We start from the raw sequence: 19,940 nt of genomic DNA on the forward strand, positions 1-19,940 counted from the left end.
CGTGCTTCAAAACCACGTTTTTGGGCCATGGAGTGGCCAGGAAGCTGTGGATCCGTGATTTTTGTGGTGGATGCTGTGCCCCTGGCTATGATGTGTGATTTGATGGTGAGTTTGGGGTGGCCCAATGCGAAAAGTGTGAGGATCCATGAAGATCCGTGCTTCAAAACCACGTTTTTGGGCTACGTTGTCGCCAGGAAGTCGTGGATCCGTCATTTTTGTGGTGGATGCTGTGCCCATGGCCATGATATTTGAAATGATGGTGACTTTGGGCTGATCTAGTGCAGAAATCATGAGGATCCATGAGGATCCGTGTTTTGTAACCATGTTTTTGCGCCATTGCGGCACCACGAAACAGTGGGTGCGTAATTTTTTTGGTTCTGCCTACAGACTAAGAAGTGGTCTACAGTATCATGGTGTTTTTATTTTGTTTCAATATAAAAATCATATGAATTCATGAGGATCCATGCCTCGGATCCATGTTTTTGTGCTGCTGCAGCGCGGCAAAGTGTTGGATCCACGTTTTTATAGTCCAGTCTGTAGGCGTGCCTTCCAGGTGTGATTTTACACTGCATTTGTTGGGGTTATTTTTTAAAAAGGGGAGGATCCATGAGGATCCGTCTAGATCCGCCTTTAACCCAGACCCTCTTGTGAGCTAGTGATGAAGGCAGTTGTAGTCCCAAAAGAGCTGGACGACCACCATTCGCCAGCCAACCTGCGATTCTGTGTGTGTGTGCGCGTGCGTTTTTTATTGTCGTTTTTCACTACATACCGTGAGAGGCGGGGAGAGGACGACCCTCTTTCTGGACGGTCCGGGCGAGGGAAACGCACATCCGCAGCCTCCACAGAAACAACAGCCCTTGTTCCAGCAAGCGACGATGGGCGGCCCGAGCGAGGCCCTCCTCTCTGTGCACGCGTTGGGGAAGCTCCACCCACCGCCCCGCCCCCTGCCGCCCAAGGACGTCGAGAAGAGGCACCGCCTCTCGCGCCCTTTTCCCGCCTCCCGCTTCACATTCCCGGCAGCCCTATCGACTGGTGACACAAAAAGGGGCGGGGAAATGGGCGGGCCCGTCCACTGAGCCGAGGGAGAGAGGCGGAGAGGCGGCGATTGGTGACCGAAAGAGCCCAGAGGCGGCGGTGGTGGGTCTGTCCGAGGGGTGAGTGAGGGCAGGGAGCGGGGGTCTGCCGCCCCCCAGGAATGCCCTCAGGGGTTTCCTTCCCACTGAGGGGCCTGTTTGGGGACTACCATTCCCACCATCCCTCACCTCTTGCTCCTTGATGGGAGTTGTAGTCCCGAAACAGCTGCGAGGCGACCCGACCCCGAAACAAAAGCGGGTCTCCTCGGGCTTGAGGGGAAGGAGCTGCGCTCCTCTGCGGGGGGGGGGCGGAGATTGGGGGTCTTGGGCCGTTGGGGGGGGGCTTCCTGGGGGAAATGGCTCTCGAAGAAGCAGGCGACCCTCGCTGAGGGCGAGGAGGGCCTGGCTTTTTTTGGGGGGGGGGGTCGTCGTCGTCATGCCTTTGGCGGTCACTCTCTCTCGCCTTGGGGGTCCCGGGCAGTGGTGGGCAGCGCCTCCTTCTCCCGTGGCGGAGTTCCCGGAGTTGTGTCAGGGATGACCCCCTCTTAGCTTTTTTGGGACTACAATGCCCATCATCCCTGGCCACTGGTGCTGTTGGCTAGGGATGATGGGAGTTGTAGTCCCAAAACAGCTGGAGGGCCAAATTTTATTAATAGCGGTATGAAGTATAGTGGCCAAGAGTACGAGCTGTGAAACAAGAAGTCCTCCATTTGAAACAACTATGAACAATATTATGATTGTTTCTATATATCAGGCTTCCTCAAACTCAGCCCTCCAGATGTTTTTGGCCTACAACTCCCATGATCCCTAGCTAGCAGGACCAGTTGTCAGGGATGATGGGAATTGTAGTCTCAAAACATCTGGAGGGCCAAGGTTTAGGAAGCTTGCTATATATTAATATATATCCACCTGGCTGCCAAAGTATGCGAACCAGAGCCTTTGACCTTTACCGTTGTTGTTTTTTCTGCCTATAGGTTTGCCAAAATGCTTTCGGATTCCTAAATTGCTCTGACAAGACGCTTGGGGAGACGAAGCAGTCCTGTGAGCAGAAGGCGCAGCGGGGAGGACGACTCGGGGCCAATGCAGCAGCAAAACGGCAGCCAGAGTTAGTGGAAGGAACCCTTCCCGTATTCCTGTTCCCCACGGAGCTTATCTTTTACGCGGACGACCAGTCGACCCACAAACAGGTGTTGACTCTCTATAACCCCTATGAATTTGCCTTAAAATTCAAAGGTGCGTCTCAGGTACAATTCAATTGAAAGGCCTTCTTGCTTGGGGAGGAGGGATTGCCTCAACTTCCTTTTATTCACTTTCTGACCTGCCTTTTGCCTGAAAGTCCCTGGGTGGGTTACAATAACTTGGGAGTCTAGATCAGGCATGGCCCAACTTGGCCTTCCAGCTGTTTTGGGACAACAACTCCCATCATCCCTAGCTCACAGGGCCAGTGGTCAGGGATGATGTCCCCTCAAAGACTGAATGGCAAGCCAAATAGATAAGAGTACTTACAATTAGCAAGGAGAACGGGGTCAGGAAGAGGAAATACAAAACAAGAAGTAAATAAGGATTGGTTAATATCTCAAAGGGTACTGCAATAGTAAAAGTTTTCTGGAGGATATTGAATGAGCGTTGTAATACAAAGTACACATTAGATAAAGTTAAATTAAGTTAATGTTCTGCCAAGGGCAGGGTTCTTTCTAGATCTGGAGCCAATAAACACACCAGTGGATGAAGAATAAGTAATGCTTTATTTGCATAAGGTTAACAGATAGCAGCAGGCATGCAAAACACAAATTACAGCATACCTGACAGAAGTCACACACAATCTCCCCTTCAGCTGCCTGGAGCTCCAGGTAGAGCAGCAAGAGAGACCCCAGCCAACAGTATCTGGTACCTCAATCTGTGAAGAAGCTCTGTGAGCCCCTTCAACCTACAGCTTTTATAGCCAACTTTGATTGACTGCACCTGGTTAGCAGGGATCACTCATGATCAGCCTGGGACACGGGTTGTGACTCAACAGGAATGCGGAGCAGCTGAGCGTCTCCAACCCAATTCACTGCAATTGGGTATCTGTTGGTATTAAAGGGTTAAGAGGCTCTAATCAAGACGCTCTAATCACTGAGCAGCTGGAAGTCGTTAAGCTTCCAGGAATGTGAGTTTGTATAAATAGTCAGCTCACTAGTGTGTTTGTCCCTTCCCTTTCTTTTTGGGCGTGTTTGCTGATATGTGTGGTTCGTCACCAGGGTTTTTTTGTGTGTGTAAATAAACCTTTTATTTGAGTTCCAAACCGCTTGCTCCAAGATTCCTTTATTGAAAAGATACTGACTCTCCAGCCCTTCTTAAACCACTGCGCGAAATGCTCTGCTGTAATGGGACATTGTGGCATTGGAAGCGCACTGGACATTTGCTTAGCATTAAACTAATTAAACTTTAATGGGACAGTATCCTCCCCACTAGCCAATCAGCACCTAGAACACAGGAGACCCAGGAAACTCCTGACACAGGTGTGTGGAAAACAAGTTATACCAGCATGAATCGGCAAATTTAAAACCAGGAATGTAAAGGGAAAGAGGCATGTCATCTAGCTCCTTGAAATTACAATGGTCTTCAGCGTTTCCCCAACAGTTAACGAAAAACAACGTTGTGTAACTCTAAATAATAGTTTATTTGAAAATTAGTACCATGGGTATAGTTGGAAGTTTCTTTTCTTTGCTGACTAAAATATGAGCTATTACTATGTTTTTTACTCTATTCATTTATTCTTTTCTTTATTCTTTTCTTTTTCCCCTCTCCCTCTCTTTTTCCTTTATTTTTGATATTTTGTATGTATACTCTCAATAATTTTTATGTCTGTTTGCTGGTATTGCATGTATTTTTTAAAAAATAATATTTATTACTTTTCCAACCGTTTAAACACTACAAAAAAAGAACAATACAATACAAAAACACTACATAACACTAACACATTAAACTAACAAAACAAAACAAAAACAAACAAAAACAATTTAAAACACCTCAAACATTTTCAATATCTTATCTTTCATTCACTTATTTCAACGACCTCCTCACACCTCCCTTTTTGTATTCCACTTCTGTTAATTGTTTCAGCAATTCCTTTCCATCTGTTGGGAAACTGCCAGGGAGATATTGTCCATCATGGCCCCAAGCCGTGTGTCCATCGATCTCCCGGAGACAGGCAGATCCAGCAGTTAGCGACACGAAGCCTTAGAAATAGATTGCCACATTCCAGGCTTGTGTACACTGTTTATCAGCAGAAACACAGCCAAAAGCTCGCACCGCAGAAGAGCATAATTTACAGACTTTATTTAGCGTTGAACAGAACAAAGGAAAAACATGACCGTTCTGTGTCAGTGCCTCTGACCGACTGAAATCGAAAGGAAACAGCAAACATAAACATCCTGTGACTAGGACATGCGCAGACTCTGTGACTCTCAAAGCCTGCTCCCTTTTTAAGGTGGAACGGAAATATCCCAACATCCTCCCCCTTTCCGTGTAACCTGTAGTACCTGTGGTTCACCCAATTGCAACCTCTGTGTGTAAACCTTTAGTTGTTCTTTGTTAACAACCTTAGACAACAGATCAGCAGGAATTTCATTTCCTGCCATATAGGACACCCGAATCAGTCCCTTATGAATACACTCTCTTGCACGATGTAGCTTAATCTGCAAGTACTTGGTTCTTTGCTTGCAACTCTCGGAGTTCAGCAAAGCCAAACATGATCTATTGTCTTGATACACTTGTATAGGACATTTCACAGAAACCCCGATGTCCTTAAACAGTTGCATCAACCATTCACAATCCATGAGTGAAAATGACAGAGCATTGAGTTCCGCTTCACAGGAACTTAGGCTCACTGTTGTTTGCTTCTTGCACAACCAGTCAAACAGGCAGTGGTTGTACATGTAGCATACTCCAGAAGTGCTTGTACCATCTGTGGTGTCACTTCCAAAACTTGCATCTGCAAAGATTTCAAGACCTCCAGTCTTCTGACTGGTGAACCTCAGCCTGTAGTGCATAGTCCCTTTCAAATAGCGGGCTATGCGCTTCAGAGCTTTCCAATCCTGAACCGTAGGATTGTTGGCATGTCTGCTAAGCAGATTACAGCTTACAGCTATGTCAGGTCTTGAACATCTGGCAATGAAATTCAGCTTGCCTAGAACGCATCTGTATAGCGTTGTGTCAGAAAACGCTTCAGCAGTACTGTCTACCTGGTAACCTGTCACCATCGGTGTGTCTGCTGGGTTTGCATCAACCAAATTCAACCTGGTTAATACATCAGCAATTTTCTGTGTTTGGTGTACCAGAAAATTACCTGCTTGATCCTTCTCCACCTGCAGAGAAAGATAGTTGGATACCTCACCAAGATCCTTCATGTCAAAGTGCTCCTTCAGCTGAGCTAGGGTGCTTTGATAGAAAGCCTGATTCTTCCAAAACATCAGAAGATCATCAACAAAACATAAACAATACAGTTTGTTTTGCCCCTCCTCCTTGACAAACACACATGGATCAGCTTTGCCCTGGTGAAAACCTAGAGAAAGCAACGTTTCAGTGAGTTTTGTGTTCCAACACCTAGCACTCTGCTTGAGACCATATAAGGATTTCCGCAGTTTACAGACCATTCCCTTCTGTATCTGCATTCCGTCAGGTGGAAGCATAAACAGCTCCTCGTTCAAAATCCCGTACAAAAAAGCTGTATTAATGTCATGATGGGAAACATGCAGTTTCTCCTCCGCAGCGATCTTGAGCATCAGCCGAATGCTCTCATATTTGACGGTGGGTGAGTAGGTCTCGTGGTAATCCTGTCCTGGTACCTGTGAAAAACCTCTGGCAACCAATCTGGCTTTGTGTCTGACAACCTTGCCATTTTGGTCTGTCTTGGCCTTGAAGACCCATTTGCTGCCAACCAGTCTCATACCTGGGACTACCGGTACCAGCTCCCAAGTTTGGTTCCTGTTCAAGGAATCAACTTCAGCCTTCATGGCATTAAGCCAAGGCTCAGCATCTTTAGAGGTTAACTCCTGAACCTCTTTGAAGCTTGAAGGTTCCCACACCTTCTCTGAGCTACTAAGAACAGCAGTTGCAGTCTTGGCAAACTCATCAGCAAATCTCTTAGGAGGTCTGCCTTTGGTCGCCCTTTCAGACCTACGTACTAGACGCAAGTCTTCTGGACTCATCTCCTCTTTCTTAGGAGAAAAATGACCAATGGTGAACAGTGGTTCTTCCAGTTCATTGTCAGACGCATCAGATGGTCTGACTGAGGCCTTTGCACTCTTGTAGTCTGCTGTGTCATCACTCTCACTGACATCAGCAGCAGCGCCGCCCAATGAACTGGAATCCGAACTCTGATCATCATCATCATCATCCTCATCATCATCATCCTCAGCAGCTTCCTCAGCTTTAGCTGCTTGCTTGACATCACCTTCATCCTCCTCTGGGTAACTCTGGAAAATTCCCACATTTTCCCCCCACTTTGGAGCAACCTTCACCTTGTTCTCTGCACAAGATACACATTTCATGTGATACTTACAAGGTTTGATGTTCAAACCTTCAACCAATCCAGGCATCTTGGCCAGCGCCTGCCAAGACATGTGACAAAATCTTCGATGTGCATCATGAATGCATCCTGCATGAAGAACCTTGTTAGTTTGTGCAACACAACAAGAATCAGCATTAGACACAACAGCATTGTCATCATAAGTTATACAGAATAAACCATCTATAAACTTTGCATGCAAAATGTCCTCTTTGCCTTTCCTGATGACACAGACGCTCCTCTTGAAGGATATCTCAAAGCCACGCCCAGTCAGCTGTGGGACGCTAAGCAAATTGTCCGCAGCTCCAGGAACATACAGTACATTACTGATGGTTGTATGCAAACTTGCAAGTTTCACAGTCCCTTCTCCTGCAATTTGCAACGTCCTTCCATCAGCCAGGTGGATCTCTCCTTCTTGAGGCGAGAAGGAGATAAACAGGTGCTTATCCTTTGAAAGATGGCGGCTTGCACCAGAGTCCACAATAAACCTGGCTTTAGCCTTTGGAGCAGTCTTTGCAGCAAGCAAAACCTTGTTTTCCACCGGCGTGGGCTTTTGCAGCTTGCCCCCCTGCTCCTGGCCATGAGACTTGCCTTTAGCCTTTGGTGAAGCAGTGCCAGCTAACAAAGCCTTGTTTTCCACTGGCGTGGGCTTTTCACCCCCCTTCTGCTTCGGGCCATCTGCAGGCATCTGTCTTTGTTTACCTCTGGCCTTCCGGCCTCTGCAAAGACGATGACCTTGGTTCCCATGAGAAACAGAGCTCTCAGCTGCCGTCTCCTTGGCTCCCCCTGGAGGCTGGAATGCTGCCTGGGATGACATCACAGTCTGCTCCCCCTGCAGCTTGCAACCGGTGCCCTCAGCATCACTGCATTCACTCGCATTCTGGGAAACAGCCAGGACCTCCGATGCAGTCAAACTCTGGGCTGGGATGATTGGCAGATGGGCTATCTTCAAAGCATTCCACATCTTACGTGCCGTCACGTTGCCAGCAAGCGTAGCAATTTCCTCCAGAGAGACGGATAAGACTATTATGTCAATGGCCCTCGAATTCTGGGCCTCCCATTTCTCTGTCAGAGGATCTGGGGGGGCTTGAGACACAGTATGCCAGACTCCATACTGACGCAGCAAACTCTCACACCATTTTGCCCAGGTCTGATAATTGTGCCGATTTAACTTTGGGCACTCAGTGGCCTCTGAAGCTTCAAAAGCGTGGAAAAACTCCATTCCAGCTTTTTACTTGAGCCGTGAGCCTTTATGCCTTCAAAGACTCCTTATCGTGGCAGCTCATTAATCACGATGCCTTTTGGCTCAGCTCCCAGGCCAATTAAGCCTTGCCGGACATCAAAGGCTCCGTCCGAGGTAAAACAGAAAAGCCTCCCTTTCTTTCGCTTTTCCCACGTACCTCTCAAACGCAGTCTGTTGCAGCTTTACTCTCCTGTAGGTGCTGTGAATCTGGGCCCGAAACCTTGTTGTTGGGAAACTGCCAGGGAGATATTGTCCATCATGGCCCCAAGCCGTGTGCCGGACGTCCATCGATCTCCCGGAGACAGGCAGATCCAGCAGTTAGCGACACGAAGCCTTAGAAATAGATTGCCACATTCCAGGCTTGTGTACACTGTTTATCAGCAGAAACACAGCCAAAAGCTCGCACCGCAGAAGAGCATAATTTACAGACTTTATTTAGCGTTGAACAGAACAAAGGAAAAACATGACCGTTCTGTGTCAGTGCCTCTGACCAACTGAAATCGAAAGGAAACAGCAAACATAAACATCCTGTGACTAGGACATGCGCAGACTCTGTGACTCTCAAAGCCTGCTCCCTTTTAAGGTGGAACGGAAATATCCCAACACCATCTTCCTCTGTTTTCTATCCTATAATTATCTTAACACATTCTAGCCTTATTTTTTCCTTTAATATTCTATTAATCTATTTATACTTAATTCCTTATAGCATTTCTACTAAAGCCATATAACTTCATTCCAACATTCTTCTAACATTCATTAATTTTACAATATTTCTGTAAATAGTCTTTAAACTTTTTCCAGTCTTCTTCCACCGACTCTTCTCCCTGGTCTCGGATTTTGCCAGTCATTTCCGCCAATTCCATATAGTCCATCAACTTCATCTGCCATTATCCAACACTTCAGTGTTTTCAAGAAGCAGCCGTTCTCTCAGCCAGCAAAAAGCAGCTGGTTCACAACAAAGTTTAAGGTCTAGCAGGGCAAATCCACCTCCTTCTTTGGCATCAGTCAATATCTTAAATTTTACTCGAGGCTTCTTGCCCTGCCAAACAAAGCTGAAAACATCCCTCTGCCACCTCCTGAAACAATCCATCCCATCCGAAACTTGCAATGTTTGAAACAAAAGCAACATCACAGCAACACTCATCCCCCCCACAGCAACTCGGCCCAACAATGACAACTTCAAATTTGTCCATATTTCCAAATCCCCCTTCACTTCAATCCAACGTCCTTCACAATTATCCTTAAATAGATTCACATTTTTGGCAGTCACGCTAACCCCCAAATACCTCTCTTTCTCAACCAATGTTAGTCCTGTCTCCTCCTGAAACTCTGTCAAGCTTTCCTTTTCCAATTCAGGTAGGGCTCTGATCCTCAAATTCGTCTGTTTTTCTTTAAGTTCAATCATAACAAGCGTCAACTTACGTTCATCAAGTTGCCTCTGTAGGGCTGGGACTCTCTCTCTCTCCAGTTGTGTTGCTTTACATTCAGCAGCAACGGCTTTCTCCCTGGCTTCATCCGCAGTTTGCCGTATCAAAGTAGATTCCTGTATCAATTTCTGGATGGTTTCTGTATTGGTATTCACCTTTTGTCCCAGATTATTTATACTTTCTGCAATTAAGTCGATTTTAATATTTGCAGCATCCACTTTCGCATTTATCACATCTGTTTTCTTGTGAAGCTGTTCCAGCGAATTGTTTATCTTCACTAATGCAACCGCTAAGGCCTCTTCTGTCGACATTCCTCTTGGTTTTGAGTGTACTGGTACAGAAGCAGCAGCCGAAGAGGCAGGGAGGCCTGATGTTGAGCCTCTCCTGGGTTGCTGCCAAGTCCTCCCAGACCTTAATGTTTTTTCAGCAGTTGACTGGTCTGTTTTTTCCTTTCCATTTGCCATAACACTTAAAAGATTCAAGGTCAATCCCAGAGTCTCAGTTTTTTATCTTGCAGCTGGAAATTCCCCTAGCCCAGCTCTTGTAAAGCAACCAGTTTCAAAAGCTTCCACTAGGGGGAAACAGTTTCTATTTGTATTAATCAGTAATGTCCTCTTTTAAACACAGTTCCAATAATCCAAAGTTAGTCTCAGTTTTCAGTTACTTTTACTCCTTTTTTAAAAAACAGCCGGAGACAGTAGAAACAATGTATTCTCTTGTTTAGCTAACTGTCAATGAACGTTCTAAACGCTGTCAATGAACATTCCAAAAGACATCAATCCTGCTAGCAGCCCGTTTCCAGGGTCAGAGCGGCGGTATTTTAGCTCTCTTCGCTCTCTCCTACAGGCATATTCAGTCCACCACTTCCCCCCCTCTTCTCCTGTCTCCAAGGGGGGGTTTAATGTTCTTTGCCGATGGAAATTTAGTCTTTTACAAAAGGCTTTCCAAGACTTCAGCTTGCAAACTCATTGCTTCAGTCTATTTACAAAAGGGGGAGGCGGACTTCCTTTATTGAACCTCCCCGTTTCGATGCCAAATTAAACGTTTAAAAATCCAATTCTCCCACTTCAGCTCTACTCACGGGTAATTACTTTGGAGTCAAATTGTCCACAGGAAAAAGTCAGTGCTCTCTGGCAACAGCTATGTCACCCTATGTCGCTCCGGATCCCCGAAACCGGGTTTCCCCGCGAGTAGGGGAGGCGCAAAAGGTGCCCACCGAATCCCACGCTCACAGGCTTCTCCCGCCTGTGATTTTTTATGGGTCTCCGCCTTCGCCGTGGCGGCCAGACCCAAATTCCCACGGGGCAAATTCTTCCCGATCAGAGGAATTCCGCCATTACCGGAGGCACCAACCCGGAAGTCCCGGTATTGCATGTATTTTAAGACTTTGCTTGTTCAATAAATTATTCAAAAAGTGGTCAGGGATGATGGGAATTGTAGTCCCAAGCAGCTGGGGGGCCGAGTTGGGCCATCCCTGCAGTAGGTGAAGTAAATGACGAAAAAATGCAGAGCAGTCATAGGCAAACTCTGTCCCTCCAGATGTTTGGGGCTACAATTCCCACCACCCCTGACCACTGATCCCATTAGCTAGGGATGATGGGAGTTGTAGTCCCAAAACAACTGGAGGGCCGGAGTTTGCCTGTGCCTGATGTTGAGCTTCGCTTCTGTGCCAGTTCCTGGCAATTGGCTGACATCGAATGACGGCCCTTTTTCTTTTCTTTCAGTTCTTTGCACAACCCCAAATAAATACATTGTGGTCGATGCAGTGGGTGCGGTGAAGCCTCAGTGCTGCGTTGACATGTGAGTAAAAAGCTGGTTTTGGGTTTGTTGGCTTGTAATGAATAGCAACCACTAACCTGCCTTCCAGAGGCCGATCTTCCCTTTATTAGATGTATAGTCCACCCTTATCAAGACATCTCAGGGTGGGGAAAATAAAGAAAAATGGTCCAGGAGGAACGTAGAGACCAATGAAGTTTGTTCTGGGTCTGAGCTTTCATGTGCATGCACACTTCTTCAGATACACGGAAACTGAAGCCTGTATAAGGACTAGTATGAAAAGAGGCCTCCCAGGCCCATATAAGAGCAGCGCAAATAGTTGGGCCTGATGAGCGTTTACTGTTCCCAACCCTAATCCTGCAGAAAGCCATCTAATTGGATTTTAATTTGATCCTGACTTGTTTTCAGGAGGTAATTTCGTTATTGCTTGATTTTATACCAGTGTTACATATTTGATGTTAGCTGCCCTGAGCCCGGTTTTGGCCGGGGAGGGCGGGATACAAATCAAAGTTTATTATTTGTTGTTATTATTACCAGGCCGTGATATATAGTGGGAGGGTGGGGCGGGGTTTTTCTACAAAGGGTAGTAGAACTCAATGGGATTGGTCAACCTGTGGGCGACTGTGAACGACTGCAATTAGTCCGGCAGGAAACAGCAAGGGAGATTATGCAGGTGAACAAAAAAAGCTGAAATAATAAAAAAATGAAAATTGTCTAGTAGCACCTTAGAGACCAACTCAGTTTGTTCTGGGTCTAAGCTTTTGTGTGCAGGCGCTCTTCTTCAAATACACTGAAACAGCAGTCCCCAGACCCTGATATATAGTGGGAGGGTGGGGTGGGGTATTTCTCAGAAGGGTGGTAGGAAATGGGTGATTTTATGGTTCCCAAAAGGAAACCTTCCTCCACTTGTCCATATTGAGAGGATGCAAGCAAGCCTGAACCTTTCCCAAAAGGAAACCTTCCTCTGTCCATATTGAGAGGAAGCCTGAGATAAGGTAAATAGGGTGATTTAGAAATGCGAAGATAAAAGTGATTGCATATGGAAATCAGGGAGGGGAACAGGAGGAAGGCAAAGCTCAATTTGAGAAAAGATATATTTGATAAAGAAATTTTATTTGGTTGTTATAAAGCAGGCAGCCCCAACATTCGGCCCTCCAGATGTTTTGGACTACAATTCCCATCATCCCTGGCCACTGGTCCTGTTAGCTAGGGATCATGGGAGTTGTAGGCCAAAACATCTGGAGGGCCACAGGTTGGGGATGCTTGTTATAAAGGAAAAAAAGAAAATTTAATAAACATTAAAACAAAAAAAAGCAATAACGTGTTAAAAACGGAAATGTGGCCGTTCACACTCTCCTCCCGTTACAGCGTGATCCGTCACCGAGACGTCCAACCTTGCCACTATGGTGTGATTGACAAGTTTCGGCTCCTGGTCTCCGAGCAGAGCCAGAGGAAAGCGGTCATCACCATGCTGCTTCCGGCGGCGAAAGAGCCAAAGGAAGAGGAGGAGGAGAGGATCACGGAGCACCTGGCAGAGAGCGTCTTTTTCGAGCAGGCTTTATGCCAGCCAGGTAGTTGGGTGCTTGGAACGCCATTGCTTTTTGGTGCTATATACTGCCTCTTTCTTTCTAAAAATTGTTTTATTTAAGCATATTTACTTTTTTTCTTTAAACAGTTTTTATTGGTTTTGCGATATATACATCCTTGATGAAATATCTCTCCAACAATTTCCCATTTTTTCCTGCCCCCCTCCCCTGGACTTCCCTTATCCTTCCACTTTGTTTTACTTTCAATTTCTTCATCCTGCGTCTTATTTTTTTCTGCCGGGGCCGGCCCACTGTCCCTCAGACCTTGTGCGGGGCAGACTATATTTTGGAGACTATATATATATATTTGGAGACTTTTTTTTTTTATAAAAATGAACAAATTCCTATGCCCCACAAATAACCCAGAGATGCATTTTAAATAAAAGGACACATTCTACTCATGTCAAAACATGCTGATTCCTGGACCGTCTGCAGGCTGGATTGAGAAGGCGATTGGGCTACCCATGTTATATACACTTGTGAATGTTTACTCAAACCCTGCCAATGAGTCCAACTCTTCGTGTTGTTTCTTCATATATATCGTAAATGGTTCAAAATTCTTTTAAAGTCTTTGTTGTCCCTTTTGTGTAATTTATCTGTTCATTTGGCTAATGCTGCATATCCCAGGAGTTTCTCTTGACACTGTTTTTTCATTGGGCTTTCTTCCGTCTTCCGAGCTGGTGCTAGTAGAATTCGTGCCGGTTTTGTTGCACACATAATTTCCAGTTGCCTTTTCTTATTTCTTTAAGTATATTTACAAGCAGACAATACGGAGGCGCAAGTTGCAGCTATAACAAAGGTGGCATTATTTCATCTCCGCCAAGCTAAGCAGTTGGCTCCTTACCTCCCTCGCCCTGATTTAGCCACTGTGATCCATGCAACGGTCACCTCCCGGCTCGATTATTATAACACGCTCTACGCGGAGCTGCCCTCGAAGCCGACCCAGAAACCCCAGCGGGTGCAGAACACTCCCCGCCGCAGGACCACATCCACCCAGCACTATGCCAGCTGCACTGGCTCCTGGTGGAGCACAAGGTCAGGTTTTAGGTGCTGGTTTTCACCTTTAAAGCAGGCATCCCCAACCTGTGGCCCTTAAGATGTTTTGGTCTGTGGCCAAAGGTTGGAGATGCCTGCTTTCAAGTAAGGTTTTCCAAAGAATCCAGGGAAACTTTTTTTTAAAAAGAGAAAAAAAAGCTATTAACAGAAAAGTTACTTTTTTAAAAAATAAGTACCCTCTTCTCTTCTGTGGTCTCCTCTGTCGTGTGGCCTTCCTCAACCTCGGCCCTCCAGATGTTTTGGGACTACAACTCCCATCATCCCAAGCTAGCAGGACCAGTGGTCATGGATGATGGGAATTGTAGTCTCAAAACAGCTGGAGGGCCGAGGTTGAGGAAGCCTGCGCTAGCCGCTGTGGAGTAGGCTTGGCTCGGGCCGGGGCTCGGCCACGTGCCCTCACCCTCCTGGTGCTCTCCTATTCGGTGGCGGCACAGCAAAGTCGGGGCTCCCCTCTTTTTTGCCTTCCTCTTTCTCTTCCTTCTCCTCCTCCTCCCTGTGTCGGCTCCGTGGTATTTTCTTGCCTCAGCAGCCATATGATGTGCCTTGTGCCATTGAATCAATCACACCACGTTCATTCCCTACCAATAAATCAACAACAATATAAATCCAGGGACATTAAATCCGGGGACAGGTTTGTAAATCCGGGGACTGTCCCCGGGAAACGGGGACATCTGGTAACCATAATTTAAAGCCCTAATAATTTAAAGCCCTATACTAACGTTACCAGATTCCCCCCCCCCCCCCCATGAATCCGGGGACACTTTTCAACTTCAGTTGAAGGGGATAGGTTTTGTCAGGGGACCGATTTGTAAATCCAAGGACTGTCCCCGGGAAACGGGGTCGCCTGGTAACCTTACCCTATACAGCCGAGGGCCCTTGTACCTACGGAACCACCTCTCCTGGCATGCCCCATGGAGGACCTTGGGGTCTGCAAATAATATCTTGGAGGTCCCAGGCCTCGAGGAAGTTCAACTGGCCTCAACCAGGGCCCAAGACCTTTTCAGCTTTGGCCCCGGCCTGGGGGAATGCTCTATTGCAGGAGACCAGGGCCCTGCGGGAATTGACGTCCTTCCACCAGGGCCTGCAAGACAGAGCTGTTCCACCTGGCTTTCGGTCCGGGCCCAGTTTGAAACCCTCCCCCCTATGGGACCCTGTAAGTTATCTCTTTGGCCCTTTTATCGGCTCATGTGGGACCAAAACGGATAGCTGGCCCTTACGAATACTTGAGGTCCCCGACCCCCTATGGTTGTAATTCATGGGCAGCCATTTAAGTTTATCCTGGTTCTAATTTTTAAGCTGTGTTTTAATCATTTGGTTGCGTTTTCATGTATTTGATATTTGAGGTTAGCCGGCCTGAGCTTGGTCTTGGCTGGGGAGGGCGGGGTATAAATAAAATTTTACTTACTAATAAGGTACACACACTTAACCCAGGCTTCCTCAACCTCGGCCCTCCAGATGTTTTTGGCCTACAACTCCCATCATCCCTAGCCAGCAGGACCAGTGGTCAGGGATGATGGGAATTGTAGTCTCAAAACATCTGGAGGGCCGAGGTTGAGGAAGCCTGCACTTAACTACAAAAACCAGAGAGTAAAGGGAAGGGGTCAGGAAGGGGGGGAAGGATCAAGTACCACACTCATTTGACTTTTAAATGTTTTATTTAAGCATATTTACAAACAGACAAAAAGGTACACACAGTTCACCCCCCAAAACCAAAGAGAGTAAAGGGAAAGGGTCAGAAATAAAGGAAGGATGGAGGACCATACCCATTTGACTCTCCTCCACCAGCACCCAGCACCTTGTAGTCCTTTAAATTCTCATTCCCACTGCATATCATTTATTGTTGCAATTACTTCTTTTATAGTACTATGACGGTGTAACATCAAGTCACCTTACAAGCTTAGTCTAGCAAATGATGGTATGGTGTGCCTCCAAATTCCAAAAAGGAAACCTTCCTCTGGTTGTCAATATGAAGAGGATGCCAGCAAGGTTGAAGCTTTCTGTAAAAAAAAGAGATTTAAATCAAGTCTTGCTGACTAGTGATTTAAATCCCTCCCTTCTCCTTGCTTCTCCCCACCCTGCCTAGAGGAGGAAGGGGGCTGGCTGAGTGCCATTTTGAGCTGCCCCTCTCCGGAGCCAGCCCTTTCGCACTCCGCCACCCTGCTGCTCCTGTGGGCCGGAGAGTGCAGCGGACGAGCTCGCTCTGCCTACTCACGAGAATCAGCAGCAGTAGTGGTGGCAGCCTCCAGGAGGTAACTGCAGCAGGTGGGGCTCGGGAGGACTACTTGCCCCCCTCGCCTCTTCTTCCAGCTCCACCCCCCCCCCCCGGTGCTGCTTCTCTGGCTCCTCAAGTTGCTAGGGATGGTGGACCAGCCCGCGGCAAAAAAAAAATTGCCGGCCCCTGCTCTAATTCATGGGTCCGCAAACTACGGCCCGGGGACTGAATCCAGCCCAATTACCTTCTTGATCTGGCCAGCGGACAGTCCAGGAATTGGCGTGTTTTTACACGAGTAGAATGCGCCTTTTTATTTCAAACACACCTCTGGGTGATTTGTGGGGCATAGGAATTTCTTCATTTTTTAATTGATTTTTCAAAATATAGTCAAGGGACAGTGGACTGGCCCCCTGCCAGAAAAGTCTGCCGACCCCTGAAGTCCTAGCCATTCTGGCAGGGTGGATTTGACGGGAAGCAAGATTGTTTGGTGAAATGAAACATTTAGGAATGAAGTGGATCTCATTTGTAGATAAATAGATAAACTTTATTTGCATTAGCCAATGGCCATAGCAACATAAAACAAGCAATATATACAATTAAAAAGACAACAATGGGTAAAAAGGGCCAAGATTATTGTTCAGATGGTGTCCCTTAATCTCATTGCACCCTTGATAAACCTAGCAACCTTTGCTGTTGTCTGATCATTTTGATCTGATAAAAGAAAAAACAATGTGGCCACAGATGGGCGGCCTGGGATGGTAAGTAAGAGTGGGGTGATGATCTCATTCCTCAGAGCTTTATAAAGGGGACAGAACAGGACAGGAAAACATGAGCCACTGTTTCCAGATTGCCATCTGCACAGGGGCAGAGTCGTTTCTCAGTTGGAATCTTTTGGTATCTGCCCTCAAGTACGGCAGAGGGCATCACATCCAATCTGGCCAGTGTGAAGGCACGTCTGTATTTTGGGATCGTTATTTGGGATAGTCATTTGTACTTTTTGTTATACCAGGGGTGGCGAACTCCCAAGAGACTGTGATCCACTCAGAGTTAAAAACTGGCAGTGACTTACCCCTGTTTTGGGGGGGTTCAGGTCTAAGTAGGTCACGATCTACCTATTGGGCATGCCTGTATTATACCATTCATAAAAACTGTGGAGAAAAAAATATAAATTTTACAGTATGTTATTTAATAAGAGAAAATTACCTGAAAATGCACTGTAGGTGGTATTTCGCACCAGAGAGATTGGCTAAAACGAACAAATCGCTTGGTAATAAGTGTTGGAGATGCACAAAACAGATTGGAACCTTCTACCATATGTGGTGGACATGTCCAGAGATCAGAAAGTTCTGGGACATGATTCATGAAAAAATAAAAAAGTTACTAAGAACTTCACATAGTAAAAGACCAGAAACATATCTTTTGGGAATATTGAACAGTGATACTGTATTCCAAAAGAAAAAACTAATTTTTTTCTGTATGCGACATCAGCGGCGAAAATTCTGGTGGCTAAGTACTGGAAGGGTAACCAGGTACCGGCCAAAGAGGAATGGTTATGTAAATTATGTGAATATTTGGAACTGGCCAAATTTATGGATATAATAAGACTAAAGCCAATGAATACAGTCAAGAAGGAATGGAATTGCTTGAATGACTATTCAGAAAGACAAGGTTCAAAAGTAAAAATTTGGCTGTGTCTAGAATGACCTCATGAATAGAAAAGGGAAAATATACATACAGTGGTGCCCCGCAAGACGAATGCCTCGCAAGACGAAAAACCCGCAAGACGAAAGGGTTTTCCGTTGCAGAGGCGCTTCGCAAGACGAATTTCCCTATGGGCTTGCTTCGCAAGACGAAAACGTATTGCGAGTCTCGCCATTTCCCCCCCGCTTTTTTCCCCCTTTTTCAAAGCCGCTAAGCCGTTAATAGCCTTTTAACAGCTTAGCCGCTAAGCCCGCTAAGCCGCTAATAGCGCTAAATCGCTAATAGCGCTAATCCGCTTAGCCACTAATGGGGTTGCTTCGCAAGACGAAAAAACCGCTAGACGAAAAGAATCGCGGAACGGATTCTTTTCGTCTTGCGAGGCACCACTGTATATACAAATCTATATATTAAGAGGAAAATAATACTGAAATACAGATAAAATATGAAAGGTGAAAGGAAATGTGAGAGTGATGGAAGTCTTATTATTATTATTATTATTATTATTATTATTATTATTATTATTATTATTATTTTGTAAAATAGTGTTTATTGTATTGAAATATCATACTTTTCTTTATTCTTTAACTGTCTACTTTTTTCTTTTTCTTTTTTTCTTTCTTTCTGTTTTATTGGATATTTTTCTTTATGTATGGTTTTGTTTTGATTTATTTACTTTGCAACATAATAAAGATTTTTTTTTTAAGTTTTGTTATTTACTAAATTCAATAAAAGGGTGGGGGGAGAAAGGAAAGGAAAGAAATTCTGCCCCCTTCCATAATGTCAAATTCCTTTTCCTTTTTCCAGAAAACAGAATTGCCTCATCAGGGCCGAGTTTGCTCACCGTGTTCCTCGGAATCGTGTGCATTGCGGCTCTCATGCTTCCCACATTGGGAGAAGGGGGTTCCCTCGTGCCTCTCTACCTCCACTTAAGTGTGAATCAAAAGTTAGTAGCAGCTTACGTATTAGGTACGCATCTTTTTGTTGTCATTACATTATGTGATTTGGGGCAGGACCAAGTGAAAAAATGAAAATGTGTATAGAAATGTTTTTAAAAAATAGTCAAATAATCGAGTCACTGTGTGAGGCCCATGCCAGCAAAATTGCAACCAGCGTGGATAAAGATCAATGGTTTTTTTTTTTTAAAGTCTTTAAAAATCGGATTTTTGAAATAAAATGCTTTTGGAGGAAGAATCTTTCTATAGTTTTCCTTTTAGGTTACATTATAGTCCAAAAGCTATTCATCAGGAAATAAGGATTTGTTTTAAGTTTTTAATGTGTGCTAAAACTCAGTCTTAAGTTGTTTTTTAAAAAACGTTCAACCCCATCAGTTAACAAACATGGGTCCATATGCTAGCATGTTATTGCTTTAGTTAAATAAATGGTTTAAATTGTGATGAAGGAAATGATTCTTTCTCTCCTTTCAATTAAGTACAGCAGAAAAGCTGTCCAAATAGAAACAGTTAGCTTATGAAACCTCACCAACATTTCATCATTATCTGTCAATGTATTTTGAATAGTAGAACCAAATCAGTCATTTTTGATAGAACTGTAAAAACGATTCTGAAATTTTACTGTTCCAAAAAGGAAACCTCCCTCTGGTTGTCAATATTAGGAGGATGCCAGCAAGGCCGAACCTTTCTGTAACTTATTCCAAAAAGGAAACCTTCCTGTGCTTGTCAAATATGAAGAGGATGGCAGCAAGGCTGAACCTTTCTGTAGAAAAAATATATGATTTAAATCAAGTCTTACTGACTAGTGATTGAAATCATGATTGAAATTGATTTGAATCCAATCCACCCTGATTGCAACTGAAAGTATATCTGAGCCCCCTGACATTTCGGCATTTGTACAAAGATCAGTTGTCTTTGCAAACTACATTTCACAAATATTAACAAACGTGCATCTGGGGTTGCCACTTACATATCCCGAAGTTTACGTAACCAAAGGGTTACATAAGCGGTGAACAAGCTTTCATGCCTCTCGGTGTGGGTTATTTCTCGAGGTAAGCTGAAATAACTGGATTTTTTCCTCTGATTCTTGCAGGTCTTATCACTATGGTCATCCTGAGAACATGAGTGAGAACACAACTGGATGTTTATATTTTTTCTCCTTTTCTTACCGCGTTTTAAATTTGCATCCTGACCGTGGGCCTCTGACTCCCGTTTGGGTGCAAAAATCATCTGGCGATTTGCATTCCTTTTTTCCCCTGGAAAGCAAAGCTTTAACTCTGTTTTCACTGGAAAGACTCGCATGCTCGGAGGCACTTTTCGACAGACAGCCATGAAATTGGTCGAAGGAATTTGCAGAAACTTCTC

General features: G+C 45.3%; 1 protein-coding gene across 1 annotated transcript; it reads left to right on the forward strand.

Moving 5' to 3' along the window:
* Positions 1-875: 875 nt before the first annotated feature.
* LOC144326295 (motile sperm domain-containing protein 1-like) lies at positions 876-19,700 on the forward strand. The gene is made up of 6 exons (XM_077922848.1): positions 876-1,016; positions 2,048-2,306; positions 11,019-11,094; positions 12,439-12,641; positions 18,430-18,591; positions 19,669-19,700. Exons 1-6 carry the CDS (start codon positions 876-878, stop codon positions 19,698-19,700), a joined length of 873 nt encoding a protein of 290 aa, XP_077778974.1.
* Positions 19,701-19,940: the final 240 nt, after the last annotated feature.

Source organism: Podarcis muralis, chromosome W, assembly GCF_964188315.1.
Source record: "Podarcis muralis chromosome W, rPodMur119.hap1.1, whole genome shotgun sequence".
NCBI classification, from domain to species: Eukaryota; Metazoa; Chordata; class Lepidosauria; order Squamata; family Lacertidae; genus Podarcis; species Podarcis muralis.

Coding starts and splice junctions, on each gene's coding strand:
- LOC144326295 (XM_077922848.1), top strand. CDS start 876: ATGGGCGGCCCGAGCGAGGCCCTCCTCTCTGTGCACGCGTTGGGGAAG. Junction 1,017..2,047: donor CCTCCCGCTTCACATTCCCG/GCAGCCCTATCG, acceptor TTCTGCCTATAG/GTTTGCCAAAATGCTTTCGG. Junction 11,095..12,438: donor CCTCAGTGCTGCGTTGACAT/GTGAGTAAAAAG, acceptor CTCCCGTTACAG/CGTGATCCGTCACCGAGACG.